This window comes from Berghia stephanieae, chromosome 6 (genome assembly GCF_034508935.2).
Source record: "Berghia stephanieae isolate SIO BIC M18660-M18661 chromosome 6, UCSD_Bste_1.3, whole genome shotgun sequence".
NCBI lineage: Eukaryota > Metazoa > Mollusca > Gastropoda > Nudibranchia > Aeolidiidae > Berghia > Berghia stephanieae.
This window is the reverse complement of record NC_088365.1, coordinates 6,239,622-6,254,269: the sequence shown is the minus strand read 5'-3', so window position 1 is coordinate 6,254,269 and position 14,648 is coordinate 6,239,622. Positions and strand designations below refer to the sequence as shown.

At 35.9% G+C, this 14,648-nt stretch overlaps 2 protein-coding genes across 2 annotated transcripts in view; one reads left to right on the top strand and one right to left on the bottom strand.

The window, feature by feature from the left end:
• Positions 1-626: 626 nt before the first annotated feature.
• Positions 627-9,097, bottom strand: LOC144974392 (EF-hand calcium-binding domain-containing protein 10-like). The gene is made up of 4 exons (XM_078917231.1): positions 8,952-9,097; positions 5,236-5,400; positions 3,853-3,943; positions 627-817 (listed from the first exon to the last, which is right to left on the bottom strand). Exons 1-4 carry the CDS (start codon positions 9,082-9,084, stop codon positions 772-774), a joined length of 435 nt encoding a protein of 144 aa, XP_078773357.1. The 5' UTR covers positions 9,085-9,097; the 3' UTR covers positions 627-771.
• Positions 9,098-9,275: 178 nt separating this feature from the next.
• The window catches only part of LOC144974389 (integrator complex subunit 13-like), a 211,476-nt gene continuing 206,103 nt past the window's right edge, over positions 9,276-14,648 (top strand). The window contains exons 1-3 of the mRNA XM_078917229.1: positions 9,276-9,458; positions 12,708-12,958; positions 13,551-13,610. Coding sequence (XP_078773355.1) covers positions 12,728-12,958; positions 13,551-13,610 — 291 coding nt within the window. The 5' untranslated portion in view covers positions 9,276-9,458; positions 12,708-12,727. The remainder of the gene's footprint in view (positions 9,459-12,707; positions 12,959-13,550; positions 13,611-14,648) is intronic.

Here is a 14,648-nt window from a genome sequence, read left to right as displayed (position 1 = left end):
TATTATTCACTTAATATGCTCTATCCATGATTGTAATGAATAAAGTTATGTTTGACAAACAAGACTAAAATATTTTAATATTGATTACCTGTCTTTCTGTTTTGTTGTTGTTGCCACCCATTGTTATACTTCTTTTGTGCCTTAGTAGATCTTCTATTCTGGGGTGGTGGGTTCATCATTAATAATGACAAAAATTTATACTACGCATCTATCCCAACATTTGGATATAATATATTCCATTTAGTTAGATGCTTTACATCTGGTGTACACGAGTTGTACATTAATGGTAGCACGTCTGACCAGTGATCACAAGGTCCAACATTTGGATATAATATATTCCATTTAGTTAGATGCTTTACATCTGGTGTACACGAGTTGTACATTAATGGTAGCACGTCTGACCGGTGATCACAAGGTCTGAGGTCGACTGACTTTTTTGGGATGCTTTTTTTTCTTCAATTTTTCTTTCTTGCTTTGTCTGGCATCTTTCATACACACTTGTTCATATCTTTATCTGATACTCCACAATTTGATATGATGGAGTCCCACACCAATTGACAGTATTGATTAAATGGTACGGTATATCTACTTTCATTTCAATCTAAAGCTAAATCACAAAAACAAAATTTATGGAATTGATGAAAATGATTTATTTAGAATGGTAGTAAACAAAATAAAAATATGCTTACTTTAAAAAATTATAAAATGTAAAATGATCGAAAATAACGGCTGTATTATTTACAATGTAATGAAATAAGACAGAGATGCCCATCAGACTTCATGGAAAGTAGCAGAGGCATTGGCTAGACCTTGTTTCCTGTTGGAAGAGGAGAATGGAGGATTGGGGGGAGGAGGAGATTAAAGAGAGACTGTAGAAATGTAGTTTTGATCTCGATTGACATGACATTCAACATGAATGAAATTGAACACATTTGATTTTATTCATGTTGAATGTGACAAGAGTTAAATTGTAGCCTTTGTAAAATCATAGCCTGACACTGACAAAAAAAATGATATCAAAATATAAGGCCAGACCACCAAAAGAAAGCAAATTGTGAGTTGTATTGTTTGTTTTGTTTTTAAAGGTTTTACGGCGCTTGCAACACATTTAGGTTATATCAGCGCCAGTAAAAAGGAAGAAAATGGGATAGTAAAAAGTTCTAGAATTACAATTAAAGCACCCAAGAGAAAGTAAGACAAAGGGGAACTGGGAACAAATAGGGATCAGATGTAGATTCCAAGAGCACACCACCAATGTACTTAGTTTGAGATCACCTATAAGTCTCATCTGGACACAAGCACAAAATCCAACAAAGAGGAATACACTCAAATGCTTACATTATACATAATAATACATAACAGAGAGATGATTTACAAGGGAAAAAAAATCATCTCCCAAAACAACTATGCATTTGACTGTTTCCCTCTGAGCTAGGACTCCGGCCAGGTCCAGGACAAAACCAATGTATGTAATCTCATTCCAAGACAATACAGAAAACATATATAAGGGGATAGAAGACAGTGTCTACCTCCCTGCCCACTATGGAAGTGAGTTGTATTCTTTAGTTCAACCAATGCGATCAGTTGTTTTCTTGAGCACTACTGAAAACAACTCACTAGGTGCTGCACTAACTTAAAATGACGTCACATTAATATAAGTCCTCGTGTCGGGCTATAATAAGTTAACGAAGGCTACGGTTAAATCCAGTAATGTAAACTGAGCCCTGCATCTGTAATTAGATGTGAATTGACCTGTAGGCTACTTTTACTGTTTGCAAAGCAATATCCTAAGGACTCATCTTTGCGCTGCCAGAACTGGACTTAAACCAGGGATCTACAAGTCCAAAGAAACGTGTCATACCACGAGACCACAAAGTTGGACAAACCCGTCAGGTTTGAATTCAGCTACCAAGAAGACGTAGTAATGTGATAGGTGACCAGTTCGTTTTAACCTATATATGATATGGGCATCGATTGTCTGTCATCAATTTGGTATTTATATCAATAAGCAAAAGAGGACAATGAAAATTTTAAAAAAGCTCTTGTGGCGTCTATCTCAATATCATTGATGGCTGTTTCTTTGATTGACAATCATATCCCAGTTTGACTTCCATTATCCCATCATGGCTAGTTTTATAATGGACCATGCACGGTCAAACCTGATTCAGTCTTTTGAGCTTTTATAATAATAATAATAATAACAATAATAATAATAATAATAATAATAATAATAATAATAATAGATCTTGATTGTCCATAAATATGGCAATTTGTCATTTAGTTACACTTGTTATAACGTTAAACGATAACTGTAACACTGAACAGATATTTCACTCCTACTTATTTTCTCTCTCTCTCTCTCTCTCTCTCTCTCTCTCTCTCTCTCTCTCTCTCTCTCTCTCTCTCTCTCTCTCTCTCTCTCTCTATCTCTTATGAAGAGCAATTATAATAATAACAATAATGCTAAACACTTCTAACTGCGCCTAACCCCTCGCTGGATTGAGGGCTCTGGGCACATGACACAGCAAATGTAAAATAAAATACACATCACAATCACAAACGTTTACACTCCCTTACAAGGATGGCAATATCCACTCACTCAATGTGGTTAAAGCACTTTACAAGGCATCTTTAGCCAACAGAGACAAGTTGGCCGAGACATGATGCCTGTAAGGTAATATTACAATATTTTTGGACAGAGACCATGGTGATACTGACCAGATACTCATTTTATACCCGAGTACGGTGAGAGAATATGAGTAAAAAGTCTTTTCTAAGGACTCATCTTTGCGCTGCCAGAACTGGACTTAAACCAGGGATCTACAAGTCAAAAGGCGAGTGTCATTACCACAAGACCACAAAGTTGGAACAAACCAGTCAAATTTAAATTCAGCTACCAAGAAGACGTAATAAGTCAGACAGAGCCTGCAGATATTCAGTTTCTGTAACATAAAAGAAAGTAACAATTGCCTGCCAGCCTTTTGACAGGCTGCTACTATTTTTAACCAGATCTTTTTAGACCTGACCATCCATTTACTTCTCAGAATCAGAAAAAAAAAAGCCTTGACTGCACCAGAAACTGAGAGCAGTCTCTTTGCTTGTGCTCTTCCAACTTCTGTATCGGAAAACCCATATGGGGTTTATTCTAAATATATACAGTAAAACTGCTGTTTACTGCCTTGATTGGAACCGTATTTAAATGGCCTGTATGAAGAATATAATCATTGTGAATTTAATCCTTTTTATTCATCGTTAAATTTGTGATACACAAGGTTGGGAGTCTAGCAGTCAGGGGGCATCACTATAATAATAATAGTAATAATAATAATAATAATAATAATAATAATAATAATAATAATAATAATAATAATAATAATAATAATAATAATAATAATAAATAATAATAATAATAATAGATCTTTATTGTCCATAAATATGGCAATTTGTCATTTAGTTACACTTGTTATAACGTTAAATGATAACTGTAACATTGAACAGATATTTCACTCCTAACATATTTTCTCTCTCTCTCTCAGCGTTTCCCTGTAAAAACTCTGCATAGTTATTGCAGCATACCGCCTTTAAAAGTAAAACTAGGTAAAATGGATTTCTCAATGATATCTGTTGCAATCAACCCTCTAGACCATCATTATTTTAGGAAACTCACCTATATAATAAGTCAAAAATTATAAATTGGTATACGATGCAAAGTTAGATTCTAAAAGACAACCCTCCTCTCTCTCTCTCCCCCCCCCCCCCCCCCCCCCCCCCTTCCAAAAAAAAGAAAAAAAAAGAAGAAAAACAAAGCAAAACAAAAAACAAAGAAAAAACCCCCAAAAAATCCAAACTTACGCTTCCCTGGAGAAGATGTCCAGATTTATCCTGTCAATGTCTGATCCATGGGGATTTGGGTCATAATCTTTGCATCCAAGGGTTTTCATGGCTGTGAAATCAAAATGTAGAATTATAATCTTTGTTTGTTGGGGTTTCTCTTGGTTGGTTTTTTTGTTGTTGATTTGAAAAATTCCCTGTTTTTTTTTTTTTTCAATCTGATACAATATCTAAAAAAATTGAATGTTAAAGAAAAGAAAAGTGATTTTTGACAACAACAAAATTAGTTGATAACGGGTATTGGCTTCCCTACCCTATCAGCCATTCTTACCCCTTGACTTATGTATTCTTTCTCAAATCAGAACTTGTACCTTGCTTCAAACTGAGAGAAAGAGCTCTTTGTGTCAATTTAATTATCATATACAGTCATGTCTTTCCAATCCGAACACCCCTCGGTTCCCAACATTTAGTCTGGATAACAGAGACATCCGGATAATGGAATCAGTCCCTAATGAATGTGTACAAATAAAGAAGAAAAAAAAAAAATCCTTCCCCTGGCAACCTGTCAATTTTGCTATTTCATGAGTTCTACAATAGTCATTTTACAAAAACTGAGTTTTCTCCCTTAGGCCACAATGGGTAAGTTTGATTATTGCCCGTTTAATCGTCAATGGTGAGTTAACAATTTGGATCATCGAGTGTTGCTCCACATCGTGTTTGAGAGCCTACATGTTAAGTGTAGTAGTAGCAGTGTGGATATGTGGTCTAGTGATATGACACTCGTCTCAGATCGGAAGGTCTGGGGTTCGAGGCTCTTTACTCACATTCTCTCACTGTACTCAGATGTAAAATGAGTACCTGGCCGTTAACAAGGCTTTCTCTGTCGAAAAAAAAATGTAATTTCACCTAACAAATGTCATGTCTCGTTCTATATGTTATGTGTTGCTGTTGATCGGGGACCTCTTGTAAAGCACTTTGAGCACGTTTAGTGGATATTGCGTTATATAAAAGCTCAATTAAAAAAAAACCCAACTCAAATCTCAAGTGTACGTTAACAACTCCAGCACCCGACGTTGTGTGGTGACATCCAAGGACAGATCCTGGTTTTGTTCTTCATTGTTGATTGATCGTTGAGATTACAGGAAAGTAATCATTATCTCACCATTATAAACTTACAGGCCATAGGAAGTGAATTCAGAATCTTTTGTTCTTTTCAGTCAAAGGATAATTTGTGGATCAGTGATTTTGGTTTGTCAAAAGACAAACTTTGTCACAAAGAGAAAAAAAAAATGACACAATATAGATTATTATCTTTTCGTTTACCTTTTGTTTAATTTTTTCTTTTTGGTTTAGCCGTTTTAAAGGCTTTCACACTACCGAATCAGTTTTGATTTGTTTGCTTACCTTCCTGGTACTGTTTGACTGTAATATACCCTCTTCCTGTCGGGTCCAACATGCCGTAAACAGACTGAATGTTGGAGTCATCAAATAAACATGGGTAGTTCAACTTAGATGATCGCGACTTTTGGAGTTTGTCAAGGGTCTCGATGAGAAATGCTTTAGGATTATCTAAAGAGGATTTTAAGTAAGAAATAAGTAAATCTAGGGCTGAAATTCCACATCCATGAATAATAGCAAATTATATACTGATTTGCTCATTGGAGTTAAAGTGTTAATTATCCAAAGTAAAAAACAAATTTATCTATATTAGACCAGAAAAAAAACGGCTTGTTTTCAATAATGTTATGGATTTAGATTTGCAATCAAGATACAGCTACGTGGTGATCTTTGAAATATTTGCTGTAGCTTTACATATCCCAGATATTATCTTTATTGCATAAAAAGAGCAATTAAAAGTAGCTGAAATATTATTAGTATTAAACTGTCTTTATGGCCAGATTTTTGGGACTTTAGGTGAAAATCTCAGAACAAGGGAAGTAATCCATATTATAGGCTCATATTTTTTTAAAACCTTTGCATTTAATTTATAATTTGAAACATTTACTAAAAGGTCTTTCAAAGCATCTCTCATGGAAAAAGACTTAAATGCCAAAATTATTACACATTGAAATAGTGAGTACAATATAATATATTATACAATCCCCGATTTTTTCAAATTTGAATCCTAGAATACTTATGTGTCATATATCTATGAATGCCTCTAATAATATCCCATGTATATTATTGTTTAATAAATATCTATGTATTATATGTAACCTATGACATTTGATGTATTATCACGGGTCTTCCCTGTGTGGTTTCTGTATATGGAAGTCCTTCCAAATTTAGTATATATCCAACTTTATACCAAGTATATATTTGAAGTGACTATTTCCCCGAATGCTCGGGAAAATAGACTTGATCTCTATTTCTCCGAACGATTTCCGTTCTCAAGAATTTTTATGGTTATTTTCGAGAGTGTCTGTGTGAATGATGAAAGTGATGCATTTTTGGGGTTTTTCTTTTGCCAGTGCTTGGGCACTTTGTCTTTTGTTCCCAACTTTCTGTGAGACTTCTATCTTGAGTTTGTGCTATCCCGTCTTTCAACCTATGTTCCCGTCTTGAAACTTTGGCTTTGTTATTTAGGTTTACTTCTGTTCTCTCTTTGATCGTGCAGCGCAAAGTGCAAAAGTGAATGCGCAATGGAGTATTCGTGATAGCAGTTTTTGATAAAATCTGTCTTTGTAAACAATGTGCATAAAAACACTAGCTTGATGGTATGTGAGAATTCCCTGTCACTCTGTTTGAGCATTTACTTTGCATTGACATCGCGTCCGTAAGCCATCAGCTACTGGAGGCAATTCGGAGAAATAGAGTTCATACCTGGATACCTGGATACCTCTGTATAGAGCTTTTAGACTTGGTGTAGTCTCCTTCGCTCCTCCTCATCTATTAATGATTGGACCAATTTTTATAATTGAACTTGTTTCCTAGGGTGTTGCTTATCTCCAACTCTGCTTTGAATTTATTCAAATTTTTTGCTGATACTGTGGTTTCTTGTAGTTTATTCCAGTTATTTACAATTCTAGATGAAAAAAAGTTCCTTCTTTCATTTGTTTTAAAACGTTCTTTTTTCAGTTTCTTGCTGTTTCCTCGTGTCTGAATGTTCTTGTTTGGTTTAAGGAATCCTGCCTCTACCCTGTCTATTCCCTTTACTATTTTATATGTTTGGATCATATCTCCCCTTCTTCTCCTGTAATCTAAGGTCGGGAGATTTAATTCTTTCAATCTCTCACAGTATGTTTTGTCTTTCAGGTGTGTGATAAGTTTTGTTGCTCTCCTTTGCACTCTTTCCAAACAGTCTTTGTCTCCCTCAAACTTCGGATACCATATGCAGTTAGCATATTCCAGCTTTGATCTAACCATAGTCTTGTAGATGGTAGTCATGTGTTTTGTTTTCAGATTCTTGAAATTTCTTTTCACTATTCCGAGTGTTTTACTAGCCTTAGATTGAACATCTTTAATTTGCTTCTTGAAGTTTAGCTTCCTATCAATAAATACTCCTAGGTCTTTTTCCCCATTGGATTTCTGCAGGGGTTTTTCTTTCATTATATAGTTTGCTTCTCTGTTGTTTTTTCCTAGGTGAAGAACTGCACATTTATCTACATTGAACTCCATCTGCCATATTTCGGACCATTCTTCAAGCTTTTTCAAATCTTGTTGTAAGGTGTTTCTTTCTTCTTCTGTATTAGCTACTCCATAGAGCTTAGTATCATCGGCAAAGATTTTACATTTAGATGATAGATTGTCTGGCAAGTCATTGATATAAATCAGGAAGAGAACTGGTCCCAGTACACTTCCTTGTGGAACTCCACTTGTTACCAGTCTCTCTGTTGATGCTGTTCCATTCACTATCACTTTTTGTCTTCTATCTTTGAGGAAATCTCGGACCCATTTGACTGTCTGATCATTAATTTGATACTGTTCCAATTTCCTGATTAGGCGCCAGTGTGGAACTTTGTCAAATGCCTTTCTGAAGTCGAGGTATATGACATCTAAATTGTTGCCTAATTCCAGGTCTCTCGTCCAGTCATCCATTGTTTCAAGTAGGTTTGTTACTGTAGACCTTCCCGCCATGAAACCATGTTGATCTTTGCTGAATAGTTTGTTCTTGGTCATATGATCAACCATTTCTTCTCTAATCAGCTGTTCCATGAGCTTGCAGACGACAGATGTCAGGCTCACTGGTCTGTAGTTTTCTGGATTTTTTCTGTCTCCCTTCTTGAATATGGCTGTGATGTTAGCTTCTTTCCATTCCCTTGGTAGTCTTCCTTCTTTCATCGACTGGTTAAATATCTTGGTTAGGGGTTCTACTAGCTGCTCTGCTAAGTTTTTTAGGATGTAAGGATGAAGTTTGTCAGGTCCAGGTGATTTACTCTCCTTTAGGTTTTGTAGTCTCTTCATTACTCTCTCTTCAGTAATCGGCCATTGTGTAGTATCTATATTACTTGTTTTAGCAATATCTGGCAAGTTTTTCTGGTTCTCCACTGTAAAGACACTTGCAAAGAAGAGATTTAGCACCTCTGCCTTGTCTTCATCTTCAGATGCCCAAGTGCCATCTTCTTTTTTTATGTCACAGGTTCCCTGTCTTGTCTTCATTTTACTGTTTACATAACTCCAGAATACTTTAGGATTTTCTTTCGTTTCCTCTGCTATCTTGTTCTCATACTTTCATGTTTATTTTCCTGAGCGTTCGGAGAAATAGAGTATAGAGCCGGCCTTATATATTTGCCCTTTAAGATCTGAGTAGAGAAGTCTTTCAGAACCATAAGGCCCATAGAGTCGGAATTAATCCCCGTTTCTTTGACGAACCCTTTGGATAGGATCCGGGAGGCCTTCCGAAAGCTCCTCGAGCAAAGGGAAACAACTTAAAATAGGAAAAACACACACCCTTTACTATTGAGTGAAAATAGGACGACAAAATTCCATACTCAACCTGCACTTCAGGAGTGATCATAATAATCGTGTAAAGGTTGGTAACAATAATTCTAAAGTAATGGTAAACAAACAGTAACCACAGTCACAGTCACAGGCACAGGGTTCAAATTAAAGAGTAAAGAGGATATATATATATATGTCTCGCTGTTTATTTCATGTGGATCACACCAAATTAAACATACCGGGCCTCGTATATATGAGTTGAGCTGTCAAATTATTGAAGAGCTCTAATACACGATGTTTGTTCAAATATTCTGTTGCCTCGTCACTTCTCAGCACTGAAGCAGTTGGCATAGTAGGTTCCTGAGTCGCCATTTTGAAGCTTGTAATCATTGCTATGGGATTATGTGCGGTACTTCTAAAATAAATTGTACTAAATATTTTATCTGCAATAATATCTAAATTGAAATGAGAATCATATGTATATTTGGGTATAAAGACTTTATTACATTATTAAATCATGAGGATAATTTAGTAAGGAAACACGAACAACTATATGCGGATCTACAACATGTCAGCCCCCATCCTGAAATTCAAAATAAAACGAACTGGAACCGGCTCGGCTTATTGTCAGGGCTTATTCGAGATCGTGTAAAACACGCCAGAGAAACATTTTATTCAGCAGATGTAGGAAAAAAGAGAAGTACATTAAAGAATTTGGAAACCACTACACTGATCAACAATATTCAGTGAGTTTATAATGAGGCCGGTTATGACAATGAATGGAGGAATGGGTTTGGTCAATAGTATTGGATCATTAACAATCCAAATACAAGGAGACTGAAGCTGAAGTGAAGAGAGAGAGAGAGAGAGAGAGAGAGAGAGAGAGAGAGAGAGAGAGAGAGAGAGAGAGAGAGAGAGAGAGAGAGAGAGAGAGAGAGAGAGAGAGAGAGGTAAAAAAGAAAGAGTGAGAGAGAGAGGTTCCGCGAATTTAGTTGGTGACAGCCTGACTGAGTCTGAGTGAGTCTCAGCTTATCTGTACTAGAACTGTGGCTGTGGTGACTGACTTGTTTAGCTGTCTAGTCTAGTTTGTCCCGATTCTGGTGAGGGCTTTCAACATATGATATTCTACTAATTGAGGAATTATGCTCACTCTCCTCGGAACACATAAACTTCACCATCTTCAACTAAGATTTATATTTCTGACTATAAATTCAACAGTCATTCAACTGGCCTCTCTCTCTCTCTCAATTAGTCAATTAGAAGATCCTCTGCCTCCAAAGTAGTAAGATAGACTCAAGAAACTGTGTTTATTTATCATCATCATGGTCATTAATACTTTACTTGTCACTCGATCAGCTATCATTTCACAGTTGTAAATTGCATTTAATTTCGGACCGTTTAATTTCTAAAGGAATGCTGTACTGTTGGTGATAGTAGAAATTCTGAATCTGAATATCTGCTCTTTTCTGCTTCGTTTTGACTTAGTGGGATTGAAACAGCGAGTAATTACTGTTGATATAAATTAATGGACAAGTAGATATATGGTCAGGATTGAAGCAGCAGTGAGTAATATAATTACTGTTAATAAAAATTAATGAAGAAGTAAGTAGACAAATGTTTTATTCACTCATAGGCCGTAGAGGAGGTGGGTTTACATTTACAAGTAAATTGCAATACAAATGTGATATATATTAGTTAACACTTATATAGGAGATATCTAGAAGTGATTTTGTTTGGAATATCTGACACTCCCTTTGATATTAGTACTGATACCATCTTTTTTTAAAAAAAACTTGAACTTAGTACGATGATGTCTACTAAACATGCTCAAAGTACTTTACAATGGGTTTCAAGCCAACAGCAATACTCAACAAGTCATAAAAGCTAAAATTGCTTAAGTGAGCCAGTCAAAATGATATAAATGAGAGTAAAATGGCTCATTATGTGGAACAATACACAGCTACACAGCTGTGCGGCTATGTGGTCTAGTGGATCGGATCGGAAGGTCCTGGGTTCGAGCCTCACGCTCGGCGCATATTTGTCCTTGGAAAAGGCTCTTTACTCACATTCTCTCACCGTACTCAGGTGTAAAATGAGTACCTGGCCGTTAACAGCGTTGTCATTGTCCGAAAAATTGTAATATCGCCTAACAGGCGTCATGTCCCGTACTACATGTTAAATGTTACTGTTGACCAGGGACCCCTTGTAAAGCGCTTTGAGCATATTTAGTGGATATTGCGCTATATAAAGCTCAATTTTTTTATTAATTTTTTTAACGTTTTGGCCTTTGGCCTTCGGCAATGACGGGGTTAAAAGGATAAAACATGACACCTGAAAGGCACTATCACAATTCTATACGTAGACAATACAATTACCAGGCTGGTACTCATTTCACATGTGATTACAGCAAGACACCTGAAAGGCACAATCACAATTCTATACGTAGACAATACAATTACCAGGCTGGTACTCATTTCACACGTGATTACAGCAAGACACCTGAAAGGCACAATCACTATTCTATACGTAGACAATACAATTACCAGGCTGGTACTCATTTCACACGTGATTACAGCAAGACACCTGAAAGGCACAATCACAATTCTATACGTAGACAATACAATTACCAGGCTGGTACTCATTTCACACGTGATTACAGCAAGACACCTGAAAGGCACAATCACTATTCTATACGTAGACAATACAATTACCAGGCTGGTACTCATTTCACACGTGATTACAGCAAGACACCTGAAAGGCACAATCACTATTCTATACGTAGACAATACAATTACCAGGCTGGTACTCATTTCACACGTGATTACAGCAAGACACCTGAAAGGCACAATCACTATTCTATACGTAGACAATACAATTACCAGGCTGGTACTCATTTCACACGTGATTACAGCAAGACACCTGAAAGGCACAATCACTATTCTATACGTAGACAATACAATTACCAGGCTGGTACTCATTTCACACGTGATTACAGCGAGACACCTGAAAGGCACAATCACTATTCTATACGTAGACAATACAATTACCAGGCTGGTACTCATTTCACACGTGATTACAGCAAGACACCTGAAAGGCACAATCACTATTCTATACGTAGACAATACAATTACCAGGCTGGTACTCATTTCACACGTGATTACAGCAAGACACCTGAAAGGCACAATCACTATTCTATACGTAGACAATACAATTACCAGGCTGGTACTCATTTCACACGTGATTACAGCAAGACACCTGAAAGGCACAATCACTATTCTATACGTAGACAATACAATTACCAGGCTGGTACTCATTTCACACGTGATTACAGCAAGAGAATGAGAGTAAAAAGCCTTTCCTAAGGACGTGCCACCCACAGCAAGCCTAACCCTAACCCTAACCCTAACCCTAACCCTAACCCTAACCCTAACCCTAACCCTAACCCACAGCATGACTCAAACAAAGCCTAAGACCAATGGACAGTCGAGGAAGATGGAATGTACAATGCAGAGTTGTAATTATGACCTTCTGTTTCAAAACAGTATTATTATTATGTTCGGGTGATTTAAATTTTTAAACATGAATTTATAGTCAGAAATATAAATCTTAGGTGATATATATGTGTTCTATTGAGGAGAGTGAGCATAACTCCTTAATTTGTAGAATTTAAAGATCTGATAAATTTTAACGTTAAAATAGCTTTCTGGCTTGTAAGTTTCACCCTGAGATGATATCGAATTAGGGCAATGTTTCACAATTCTTTTAACTATTACAGTAAGTATAGTCATTTTTAGAGAGGATTGACTGTGGTAGACGATATCCTGAAAGAGTACTGAAACTCTTGTTTTAAAACAAAGAAAAATAAAGAAAAGTGATTTTTTAAAAATGTGGGATTAGCAAATTTAACTCGCACCACTGGATGATTCTGAAAAAAATGTGAGTTTATTGAAACTATACTTATCCTGTAATAAAGTATAATTTTTCATTTTCTACAGTCTTCTCTTGCATGTGAAATATGGCGTCTTCACCAACATTTCCCTTGAACCACAAGACGGTCTTTGTCTTGGACCACAGTGCATACTTTGCCCAGTCCTGCAATCAACCTATTGAGTATGATGTCCATCGTTCAAAGGGGTCAGGCTTTATTCCAGCAGCCCCGATTTGCAAGTCAATGTGGACCTGTAATGTGGAGGGTCTCATGGAATATTTACGTGTGGTGTCTGATATCTACCCCAAGGGTAAACAGGTGGGCGAATAAGAATGTAGGGCTAGTTTGTTCATATAATTAATATCAATATGAGTAGTCTTTACCCAAAAAAAATATAGATAAAAAACAATAAATAAAATAAAAAAATGAAGAAAGAACGCAAGAAAAAGATCTTCCTTCTTTTTCTGCTGCTAGCTTTAATTTTTAAAATTAATTCTTTAAAATGTATTTTTCCTCAGACATAGCATTATTATATTTACGTTTTGAGAAAGAACAACCCATTGGAACAAAACAAAACAAACGAAAAGACAAGCAATGAAGAATGTGAATTGTAGTTTCAGTTTATAACAAAACATGGAAGGATAATGACATTTCATGTTTCCCCTTTATTAAAAATCTTGTTGAAATTTGAAAAGAGTCGTATGAGTTTTAGATTACATGATGATATTTACTGTTGAGGTAAGTATCAGCTAGTTATTATTAGATAACATTTCTTTATTTGTTTTTTTAATTGATTGTAAGAAAAAAACAAACAGATGATTTGCAGTGACATCTTTTGGTCTGAAATATTGGCTGTGGTTGGAGTCAAAGATTACTTTACATTTTGTTTTATTCATCTCTGCATTGACAGATCAGAGTTGTTGTCGAGGGCAATGTGTTCAATGACTGGAACTGCACAGAGCTAAACAATGTGAGTATCTTATACTCTATGAGTACGCTGGGTGCCCTAGTTGATATTGAACTCTTTCTATCTCTACTCTTCCCTGCCCTTTTCCATCTGGTTTTCTTTCTCATCCTGATAAGAGCTTATTATAATAATTCAATTTGATTTCACATGAACCCTTGATAGCATCCTTCTCTTGAAAACAGACGGGTGTAATTTTTATGGGGAGACAATAGTTTAAAAAAAATATTTCTTCATTATGATCAATATTCTTTAATGGGAATTTGTGTAAAAATAATAATAATAAACTAAAATTGAGCTTTATATAGCACAATATCCACTAAACGTGCTCAAAGTGTTTTACAAGGGGTCCCTAGTCAACAGCAACATTTAACATGTAGGACGGGACATGCCGCCTGTTCGGCGATATTACAATTTTTCGGACAAAGACAACGCTGTTAACGGCCAAGTACTCATTTTACACCTGAGCACGGTGAGAGAAAGTGAGTAAAGAGCCTTTTCCAAGGACTCAACTATGCGCCGAGTGCGAGGCTCGAACACCGGACCTTCCGATCCGAAAGCGAGTGTCATACCACTAGACCACATAGCCGTGTACCTGATAGTTACATTTTCAGCTTTATGTTTCATGAATTTGATCTTTAAGTCTCTTATAAAACTATGGATTTTTTTTTTTTTCAAATCCACCTTTTATTTTTAAATTCACATTTAAATGCAGGTCAGTATTAGACATGAGTATATTGGGATTTCTGTGCTGTGTGTGCATGTTTAGGATTCATGTAGTCTTGAAGGCATGACAGACTCTGTTCTCTACGACTTATTGCTTTCTGTGTGTTTGCAGCTACCATGATAAATGCAGAGGTGCAGTAGGCTGACCAACAAGTTGATATTATTATTATTATTATTATTATTATTATTATTATTATTATTATTATTATTATTATTATTATTATTATTATTATTATTATTATTATTATTATCATTATTATTATTATTATTATTGTTTGTGGGGTAGCGTGGTTCAGCAATATGTTCTTTGCTTTGTAC

Coding starts and splice junctions, on each gene's coding strand:
- LOC144974392 (XM_078917231.1), bottom strand. CDS start 9,084: ATGGCGACTCAGGAACCTACTATGCCAACTGCTTCAGTGCTGAGAAGT. Junction 5,401..8,951: donor ACTCATATATACGAGGCCCG/GTATGTTTAATT, acceptor AATCCTCTTTAG/ATAATCCTAAAGCATTTCTC. Junction 818..3,852: donor GACATCTTCTCCAGGGAAGC/GTAAGTTTGGAT, acceptor CTCTTCCAACAG/GAAACAAGGTCTAGCCAATG.